Source organism: Prosopis cineraria, unplaced genomic scaffold (genome assembly GCF_029017545.1).
Source record: "Prosopis cineraria cultivar Desert tree isolate PC_DT_omini unplaced genomic scaffold, ASM2901754v1 PC1, whole genome shotgun sequence".
Taxonomy (NCBI): domain Eukaryota; kingdom Viridiplantae; phylum Streptophyta; class Magnoliopsida; order Fabales; family Fabaceae; genus Prosopis; species Prosopis cineraria.
The window spans coordinates 3,966,590-3,977,978 of record NW_026555332.1 but is presented as its reverse complement, the minus strand read 5'-3'; the positions used below and the strand labels follow the sequence as shown (position 1 = coordinate 3,977,978).

The following is an 11,389-nucleotide window of genomic DNA, read 5'->3' as shown; positions in this document are numbered from 1 at the left end:
CTAGTATTTAGAAGTTTCAAAATATTCCCAAAGCTTTTAAATTGTAAGCCATAGCAAAGATTTCCATGAGCTCCTTGTTTCCTCTTTTTGTTTCTCTCCTATTTTTTGTCTGTTTCGTGTTCTTATTTCTATAAAAATGTGAACATGCATCACAGCATGTGGTTGGTACAAATAATGCTTCCTCATTTTCTAGTAGCTCATGTGCTGTGGCATGCCATGCACATGTCACGACATATAGCACAGAGTCATTTCTTCTTGTTTTTCTTCATTTTCAAAGTTTAGGTAGCCCAACAAAAGCGGCAGGTGTACTTTGAATTAAACATGAAAGTTCTTAACTTCCCTTACTTGACAAGGATCCAATAACAAATAATTCAAATGAGGTTTTTATACAATCTAACCCTTTTGAATTCAGTATAGGTTCAATTTCATTTCTACACTCAATTACACATTCAATTATATAAACATGTGCAGACTTTTTTTTATTAAATTCAATTAATTGTTGAAATCTTTCATCATCTTTCAAGTCTACAACAATAGTTTCATCTAATTCCTGCAGTGTATATTTTAGTTTCAATCCTTTAAGTTCACACCCTAAATATGAACATATTTTTCTTCTTAACCTATCAATTGATATTAAAGTATTATTATTCTTCCATTTACTCTACCATCAACATATTACACCCTCCCTTTGTTAATAATAATATTTCCCTCATGTGAAAGAAACATAATATTTTTTTTTTCAGTTCCTTACTTATAAGAATGTTATATACATCTACAATTTTCAACGTGGAAGGGAAAAAGAAAATTATAACATTATTCTATCAAATTTTATATTAAGTATTACTAACTTCTGAAATGTGAGCCAATACACTTATGGAATGAGCAAGTGACAAAGCAAATACTTCGTTCAAACTCTTTCAACAATAATCTAAAACTCAAATAACCAAACTCCACTATCTCCAAACGAAAACAAAAAACCAAACAGTACCTTACCTTCGTCATTAAATACTCAATGACTTGATCTAACAAAGTCGTGAACTTGATTGTTGGATGCAAAGCTTCATCAAATAGAATCAAACGTGAGTTTGCAGATGATCACACGCTTGAGGAGAAGAGCTTCGCGTGCATTTTTTTTTTAATGTAATAAAGGCAAAATGAGCATCATGCAGTTTGATTTAATGTTAAAGGAGGACCATGTTTTAGAAATTATCTCAAGTTCTTATCAGCAAATAAAATCTTAGTGAGATATTTTGAATAATTTTTTTAATATGATACTCTAAAAAAATATTTTATAATATTAAATGGAGGGAGGATATAAAGATTAGGTTGAGTGTATTTTAATTTAAAAAAATATTTATTTATTTGGCTTGGGTAGGAGACTTCTTCCGTATTCATTAATTCATTACTGACCCAGACTTCGAATTGTCAATCTTCGTTCTCTCTCTCACTGTCATTCATTTTCCTCCTTTTATTTAAACACATAAACACATATAGATAAAGTCTCCCAAGCCCCCTTTCCTATCCGTTAAACCAATCATTTTCTCCTTCTCCTTCTCCTTCTCCTTCTTCATTTAGCTTCTCAAATTCTGAGTTGTGTGCGTAACATATATAAGTAGCTTGTAAGACAGTGTGTGAGCAAGCAGAGATCAGAACAGAGGCTTTGAAAAATGGATTCAGAAAAAGAGTACGAAAGAGAGTTGCAGGAAACAGCGACGTGGGCAGTGGCGGTGGTGTGCTTTGTGTTGCTGGCTATTTCAATCTTAATCGAACATATCATTCACGCTATTGGAAAAGTAATTATCAAGTTCCTTCACGATATGATCTGATCTGTGTAGTCATGATTATAGTATTGATCGAGTAAGTTCAAGTTCATTCATGTTCTGCAACTTATGAAGAATCTGTATACTTGCAGTGGTTAGAGAAGAAGAACAAGCATGCTCTTTATGAAGCCCTTGAAAAGGTCAAAGAAGGTACACTACAATACACCCTCGTCTCGTTAATTAACTAACTCCATCTCCTCTCTTGCTTCCTCTGTTTCTGGAGATCCAGGAAAAAATAAAAAAACTCTGTTCGAATCCTGTTCTGTTGAGTTGCAGCTGATATGAGATTAAATTAAATTTCCTATTATTCGTCCATTTGTTCCCCTCTCTCTTGTGTTCTTATATTCTTACACTCTAACTGTGGCGTGGTTTTAGATATGATATTTGAATATTGTATATCTAGGTAAGGCGCTGTTTGTTTTCAAGGATAACTTGTTCGGCGGATTTTCAAGGATAACTTGATTGGTTGATTACCTTTTTATTTTTAAAAAAATTGTAAATTTGATTTTGTTTTTGAGGGATTCGGTTATTTTTTTTTTTTGAAGAAAAAAACTCCATATGTTATTTTTAACCCGATGTATTTAATTATTTGACACAACACAAAAAATTAATCTTTCTTTTTTAAAATTATCTTATTTTTCGTGAATATTTTTCATTTAACACTATTCCCTCCTTTCTCTATTAATTAATCAGAAATACTCTTTTTAAGGAATGTCTTCAAAAAGTATATATTAATTATAGTTTAGACTTTACAAAATATCTTATTATAATAAAGTAATTGGGAGTACTTGAGTTGACAACATCGCCATTTACTATGCAGGGATCATTTAATATATGAGGTGGGCCCTCGTCAATATTGATGTATATATAACTCTTTACAAATTATTTTTATCAATCTTATTAATATTAATTAAAAAAATAAAGATGTGTAAATTTTAAATATATTTTTATATAAAAAATTTAAAAAATAATTTTTTATTTTTTTTATAAAAGAATAATTTTAAAAATATTTTTTAAATATTACTTAACAAATTATTTCATAATTTATAAATAAGATTAAATAAATATTTTAAAATGTGTTTTATAAATAAAATTAAAGGGAGCAGGGTTTTATAAATTTTATATTTTATATTAAATACGCAATGATGATATATAGGGACCGAAAACATATATTTTAGGTTCACAAGATTTTTTTTATATTTATTTATACCGTGTGGAATTAATAACTGTTGAAATTAAAATGTGGTGTTGAATGATGATAGAGCTGATGTTGCTGGGATTCATATCGTTTTTGCTAACGGTGCTGCAATATCCCATTTCGGGTCGTATGTGCATTTCAAGAGAAGTAGCCGACACGTGGAGGCCTTGTGCCGGCTCTTCTTATGACAGCAAGGGCAAATATGTCAAATCACTCAAATTCTCCTCCGATTCCACCCCTCGCCGTTCCCTCGCCGCTAAGGGTCCAAACGAATGCGGAAAGGCAATTCCCCTTGCCCTTTCCCCTTTAATTTTACTTCCTTCTCCCTCATTTCTACCACTAATAATAATAATAATAATAATTCATTTTTATTGATTTTCAAATTTACTCATTTCTTCGTAAAGTACTAATGCTCATAAAAAATCATGAGACACATACTATACTTGTATCATACTATCATTGTCCTTTCCCCCAAAAATGGTACAACCAGTGCTCAAAAATTAATGAGAAGCTTAATTTTTTATATCACTTTTAAAATAATTTTTCAAACTTCAAACTTTTTTCTTATTAAAAATACATGTATCTTTCATACCCATATCCAAAAATTTAAAAATATCTTATTCGATGTATTGTATAATGATACCAATGCTTATATATCTATATGCGTTATATCTCATTTTCATTTGATTTATGTTGCGTATGATATTTTATTTATTTATTATTAATTATGTTAGGTTTATATGAACATGTTTTTGCAGGGTAGAGTTGGATTTGTGTCTGCATACGCCATCCATCAGCTACACATTTTCATATTTGTGCTCGCAATATTTCACATTCTTCAGTGCATTATTACCTTGGCTTTTGGCAGATACAAGGTCCTTTAATTTTCCTTCCCCTTCTTTTTATTTTTTATTTTTTATTTTTTTTCCATATTTTTCATTTCCAAGTTCTTTAATTTGTTTGATTCATTGGATATAAAATATATTGTATGTAGATGAGAACTTGGAAGAAGTGGGAGGATGAGACCAAATCTTCTGATTATCAATTCCATAATGGTAAGCTTTCTATTTATCTAATATGTTTTATACTTCCTTCACTTTTATTTATAAATCACTTCTAACATATTTTATTAAAATAAAAAATATATTAAAACTCATTAATCTTGTTTAAAAATTTGATAAGGTTTTAATTTTATCTCTTTTAAATATAAATAGACACACCTTTTAATAACAAATTTTCTCTCACTAATATTTAATGAGAGATAAAAAGGAAAAACTCATGATAAAAAATTAGAAAATATAATTTTGGGTTCTTGTATTTTTTTAATGTTTTAAGTCTCTACACTTTTATTTTTAATTATTTTAGATCCCTCTATAAATAAAGTATAGGAACCTTGAAAGGACTTAAAATAATAAAAAATAAAAATACAGAGATCTAAAATACCAAATAAAAAGTGTAGGGATCAATAATAAAATACAAGGATCTAAAGTTTATTTTTTTAAAAAAAATTAATGACATGAGTTATAAATAAAATAAAAAAAATCTTTTTCTCCTTATTATCTTATACCCGAGACTGGATAAAATAATTTACAAACACAACACTTTATAATTAACATTTAAGAGGACACACACATGCGATGAGTTTCACACTATCTCTTAACCCAAAATTTAAAAATATCTTTTCTTTCATTAAAATATTCCCCCATTTTTATATATAGGGTATTTTTTAAAAATTTATTTTGTCTTCAAATATAAAGAATGTCATAATATTTTTAAGTATTTAAATAATTTTATTCTTGTCTTAAAAGAAAAAAAGAAATATTGACTGTGTACTTTATTCATTACCGTCATAATATTAATTGATATTATTAGTGACAAAATTAAAAAATTTCTAAAATTTAATAGAATTTTGATTAAATAATAACCTTTTATTAATATGTGTTGTGTGATTAGATTAAAAATATTTTATATATAAATATGGATAGAGTATTTCTTTTTTTTTAATACAGGAGAGAGTATTTTTTAGCCAACGAAGATATTTCATAAATTTTTCTTAGTTTAAAATAAAAAAAAAACTATACAAAATTTAATTGGGTCCCGCGATTGTTTAATGTGACACCTAACCCAAGAATACGGATTATTATCACAGTGGACACGTTAACTGCGAAAACGACCACATACCAAGTGGCCTAGTTGCAACTTGGAACGTTGTATGCATATTGGAGTCGCTTCCCTCCACCCAAGGAAACCTACTCTACCTCTCTACTGAGACAAAAAAAAAAAAAAAATCTAAATTGTTAATTGTTAATTTTTATTTTAAATTTATATTTTTAAAATAAAAATATATAAAAAATTTAATAAATATATTTATTAATTTCACAGTTCAAATTTAATATGAATGATCTAACTTTAATATTAAAAATTTAAATTAATTTTTAAATATATTTTAAAGAGTATATATATTTTGAATAGAATAGTAAACTTATTAAAAAATATTTAATATTAAATTTTAACCATTCATGTTAAATCTGAATTATTGAATTGATAAGTATATTTATTAAAATTTTTTATAATTTTTATATATTTTTTGTTTTAAAAATATAAATTTAAAATAAAAATTAAAAATATTTAATTTAGGCTATTCAAAATTTTTTTTTCTATCTAATGGAGACGTAAAGGAGGCATTTCTTAATGGAGGCAAACGACTTCGTACATATTGTCGCATTGCAGTCCCACACGCCACCAATTTGAGATTGACGTCAATTGAATTTGAAGCCATATGTATTGACTATATATGATTTCAATTTAATGGGGCCAGAACAAAAGTCAAACCCTCGTTTTCTATCGTGGAAGATATTTTTGTAAACATGAAATAAATAAAGCCATTATATGTATATTCTTGAAAATATAGAGGACACATATGTAATTATCCTTTTTAACTAAGTAATTTTATTTTTTGTTCTGTTATATCCTTAGATTTTTTTTTTTTGACCTATTAGGCTATTATATGATATATGTATGAGTAGTTCCATATATGTACTACAGATCCAGAGAGGTTCAGGTTTACTAGAGACACAACATTTGGACGAAGGCATTTGAACATATGGAGTCAATCATCAATTTCCTTATGGATTGTAAGTCAGCAATTAATTAAAAAAAAGTTTTTTTGGAATTTTAATTTAGACTCTGCCTTTATTATTATACTTGGCATATTTTTATTATATTCCTTGAAAATCTACTGGTTTGAAATTTGATGAGGCCATTAATTAGTAATAATAAAAATTAATTAATTGTGCATGTTGTGGTTATTTACATCATCAGGTAAGCTTCTTCAGGCAGTTCTATGGATCCGTGACCAAGGTTGATTACATGGCACTTAGGCACGGTTTTATCATGGTGATTAAGCTTTAATCTTGACTTAATTCGCATATCTGTCAAGATTACTGGACAATTATAGCGCAACACAGTAACCATACTTAGAACTATAACAAAGTTTTGTAATTATCTTTACAGGCACATTTGGCTCCGGGAAGTGAAGTAAGGTTCGATTTCCAGAAATACATCCAAAGGTCACTTGACGAAGACTTTAAGGTTGTCGTTGGAATAAGGTATTAATTTACGCAATCATTATATTATATATCCAACTCTTTGAATTAGTACAATTACTTTCAATATTCTTAGTTTACTCTCAGATGCAGTTAAGCCTGATAATCAAGCTTAAGCTTTTGGTATTTTCAGCCCAACCTTATGGATCTTTGCAGTCTTGGTCTTGTTGACAAACACTTACGGTAAGCTACATACTTTTCATATTTCAAGCTTCCAAACTAGATACGGTTGAGCTTTAAAATCACAGATACTTTAATTAACTTCCATTTAATTTTATATGTTTATGCCTCACAAACGTGTATTGAACGATTAATTATATTAAATTAATATGATACTAATCTAGATTTTGTTTTGTTTTTTTTTTTTTGGTGAAATCTGGATTTTGAATTAGATATAAGCTCATCTTTATTTTTATTCTACTGATCACCTTGTTGACTCTTTTGTTGGACAGGATGGTACCCTTATTATTGGATTCCGTTCATCCCATTAATCGTAAGCAATCGGCACTCCATTGTCTATACAATTTATTTTATTTTATAATTCCTTAAAAAGTCTTAGGTTAATCTATATATGAGACTTATAATGCCTCTGTTACTTGATACTTCCTTCTTTTAAATTATAGAATATTTTTTAGGGAGATGTATCGTACCAAAATATATGACACTTTGTCAAAAATAAAATTTCATAAATGATACTTTTTTAATAGTACCTTTTTTATATATTTTTTCTCATTAATATTTTTTTATAAATAAAGAATCAAATGAAAGACATTTTTTAAAAATTTTTATTTTTATTAATCAAGTGTATTTAATGAGTTTTATTAATTTGTGTAATTTTATTTAAAAATATCTTATATTGAAATGGAGAGAGTATAAACAATGAATGGGTGTAGGATAGAGTAATACTCATTTGATGTTATTTATAAATCATTTTCAATACTTGTTTATCAAAATTAAAAAAAAACTTCAAAACTTATTAATTTTTTAAAGATTTAATAAGTTTCCTACTTACATCTTTTAAGGAAATTTCATACTTTCCTACATGCATCAACAATTTAAAATAGGAATAAAAGGAGAAAATTGTAATAAACAATCAACGAGGTATTTATTCAAAAAAAAAATCACAAAACCCATCCTCCTATTATCTTATAAATAAGATCTCACGGAGTAAATGGATAGTTGAATGAATAATTATATATGAAGAGTATTTTTGTAAATATCACATTGAATATTTGTTGAAGTTGGAAATAAAGTTCTCCTCATTTTATTACTCCTTGATCCTAATTTATAAGACACTTTTATAGATATATCAAAATATAAGACATTTTGACCAAAATGATGTTTCATTAATTATTCTTGTCCCTCCTTATCATATCTCTTTCTCTATTTTGATGTTAAGGTTTTATTAAATAAAGAATATTTTTAGTAATTTATATATATATATATATATTTTAAAAAGACTGTAACCAATATCTAATGAATTTTATTAGGGAATACTTATACTAGGTGACAGGGAGTGTATATCAATCATAATATGAAAATTAAAGTTAACTTATCTAATTAAACTGGTAAACTGTATTAAACCAATGTCTTAACTGTCGATATAATAAAATGCTTTATTTATGACTAATTTGACAATGGTTTAACCATTTTTTTAATTATTAACCCTTGAATTAATATTTTGATTAGTTCAATAATCAATTTAGTTTTTAATATCTTGATATTAATAATGATTTAACTTGATGAGATTTTGATAATGATGATGTTATTGTTATAAGTTTGAATTGAAAGTGATAATGAAAGTTGGATATAAATATATGACATTGCAGATAATTTTAGTGGTGGGTGCAAAGCTGCAAACGATAATCACACAGATGGGTCTGAGGATTGCAGAGAGAGGTGATGTGGTGAAGGGGGCACCGGTGGTGGAGCCCGGCGACGAACTCTTCTGGTTCAATCGCCCTCGCTTCCTCCTCAATCTCATGCATTTCGTTCTCTTCCAGGTCACATTTACTGCACGTGGGATAATGATCATGAAACTTTTGGTCCTTCAATACTATTTTTAAATTATCTATTTGTTCTTCAAAACTTAATCTTTATCTATTAAATTCATGTAGTTTGAAGGAGAAATAACACCATTGAAACTAACTGTATATGATTATGTATTTTAGGGACTTACTTAATGGGGATCAAATTTTTAGGACCAGATCAATAATTGAGTAAATTTGAGGGACCAGAAAGTTTCATTTTCTATTTATATTATTACAATGAATACATTGAATTAATCTCACTATTATTACATGTTTATATATGTTGCGCAGAATGCATTTCAACTCGCGTTTTTTGCTTACACTACAGTAAGTAGTGTCTCTCCTCTCAATCATGAAGAATATAAGGAAAAGCAAAAGCTGTGAGATGAATTTCTATGTATCTTATCTGACTTAAATTTCCATGCAATCTGTTTCAGTATGCATTCGGCATAAGGTCTTGCTTCCACAGAGAAATTCAAAATATTGTGATTAGGCTTGCAACAGGGTCCGTAAAACCTTATTTTTCTTCTTCTCACAAAATCTATTTAGCAGCACATCCATTTGATCTCATCAGTTACGTGTTCTTGTTTGTTTTAATTGCAGGGTCATCATACAAGTTCTTTGCAGCTACGTGACTTTGCCTCTTTATGCTCTCGTCACCCAAGTAAGATAGCCTGCTTATATGCATATATCTCTGATTATGAAGCAATGCGGCACATAAGTTTTTATTTAATATAAATTAATCATTTAATCTTTATAGGTTTGACTTATTTAAAATATAGTCTTTGAACTTTGACTTGGTGCAATTCACTTTAATTTCTATTATTTTAACTCAGTTGGAACTTTTTTTTTAAAACTTTAACTCAATATATAACTTACTCCCTATAATTTTATCAATTTAAAATATTAGTTCCCAAGTTTCAAAAAAAATTAATCATTTTGTAATTTTATTTTCTAAAATATTGGGACTGATATTTTAAATAATTGAAATTGTAAATACTGAATTTTAATCAAGTCAAAATAATAGGAATTGTGTGGGCACCGAATCAAAGTTCAAGTAAATTTTAATGAGTTAATTTAAACTGTAAGGATTAAATAATGAGTTTTTTTTTAAAAAGCTAGTACAATATGATGTTTCTTTTTTACAACCGTTAATGTTGTGTAAAAAATAATCTCTCATTCTGAATTAACGATATACATATTTTGAAAAAAGCAACATTAATGCACCAGTTTTAACATTGTGTTACATACTTACATTTGCTCCATAATTTTCTTTAGTTAGATTCATTGAGTGAATTATAAAAGGAAAAAAATTTATATATTTAACCTTATATATTTAAGCTACTTATTTTTAATTAAATCATGATACATGTGAATTGTTTAAATATTATTCATTCTATAATAAATTTTTATTATTAATTATTAAAATTATATTAAAATTTACTTGTTTTGATTTGATTGCATTAAATATACAAGACTTTTTTTTTGGCCAAATACTTGGGATTATTAAAAAAAAAAACACTGGCACATTGCCAATTAAACCTCGTCCTTTTTATGGCGTGTTTGGCTGGTGGGAATGACATGCAGATGGGATCAACGATGAAACCCACAATCTTCAACGGGAGAGTAGCAGCAGCACTGAAGAGCTGGTACCACTCAGCAAGAAGACAGGTGAAAGACTACAACAAGAACTCGGAAACAAACACGCCCTTATCAAGTGCCCCGGCCACGCCCACCCACAGGATGTCACCAGTTCATCTTCTTCACAAGCACACGGGAGGACACAGTGACGCTGTCCCTACGTCTCCTACAGGATTCTTACCCTCCAACTACGACCATGAACAACGTTGGGACGTCGAAGAAGGTGCACCCTACCATACAGTGGATGGACGTGAGATCCAGATGATTCCTACCTCCACGGAATTGCCTCCAGCTGTGCCTGATCCTATAAGGACCCAACATGAGATTCAGCATAGTACTGAATTCTCGTTCAAGAACTCTCACAGGGCTAAAGATCAATTTCATCATCAGCATCATGGATCTTATTAGATGACTTCATTATTACTGGGTTTCGTGCACTCACACACACGCTCACACATATATAATCATCAAAGCCAAACAAATATGATGTATGCTCCAAGAATGGGCTGTTATAGCCTGTTACTTTCATTTTTACTCCTTTTTTTAAAAACAAATTGATGCGTTATGATTTTGTACAACTTTTGTTTTTTGGCACGAGGAAATGAAAGGGTAAAACAAAAAAAAGTTTAAAAGTACATATACTTTAGATTCATTAACTATATATGAACAAATTGCGTAATCCATACTTTCATCAACCGATCAACTACATTATCACATTTTTTTAAGAAAAATCATTTAGTCTCTAAAATTTTGATTCAATTATAATTCAATTTTAATCTTCAACACGATATAACTCAATTTTTATAATTTTAATTTGATCGTAACTTAATCACTGAATTTTAACTTGACACAACTTTATTGTATGGTCCCTATAAATTTAGCCATTAAAACATTAGTTACTATAAGTATTGAATTACAATTAAATTAAAAGTATAAGGATTGGTTAAATATTTTTTTTATTTTTAATACACGCATCAATTTTATTTCTTGAAGGAGCTACATTAACAAACCCTTTATCTCTCTGTGTTGCTATCTGAGCTTTTCATTGACCCAAACAGTGTAAATAAATAATTAGAAGATTAGGAAGAAGACCTC

At 28.4% G+C, this 11,389-nt stretch overlaps 1 protein-coding gene across 1 annotated transcript; it reads left to right on the top strand.

Annotated features, from left to right (window-relative positions):
• Window positions 1-1,420: 1,420 nt before the first annotated feature.
• On the top strand, window positions 1,421-10,920 carry LOC129305151 (MLO-like protein 2). Its single transcript, XM_054945115.1, has 15 exons — window positions 1,421-1,793; window positions 1,913-1,970; window positions 3,083-3,300; window positions 3,777-3,893; window positions 4,013-4,073; window positions 6,064-6,152; window positions 6,340-6,414; window positions 6,532-6,626; window positions 6,757-6,806; window positions 7,076-7,116; window positions 8,453-8,626; window positions 8,945-8,980; window positions 9,091-9,158; window positions 9,257-9,317; window positions 10,241-10,920. The coding sequence occupies exons 1-15, from the start codon at window positions 1,668-1,670 to the stop codon at window positions 10,700-10,702; spliced, it is 1,731 nt and encodes a 576-aa protein (XP_054801090.1). The 5' UTR covers window positions 1,421-1,667; the 3' UTR covers window positions 10,703-10,920.
• Window positions 10,921-11,389: the final 469 nt, after the last annotated feature.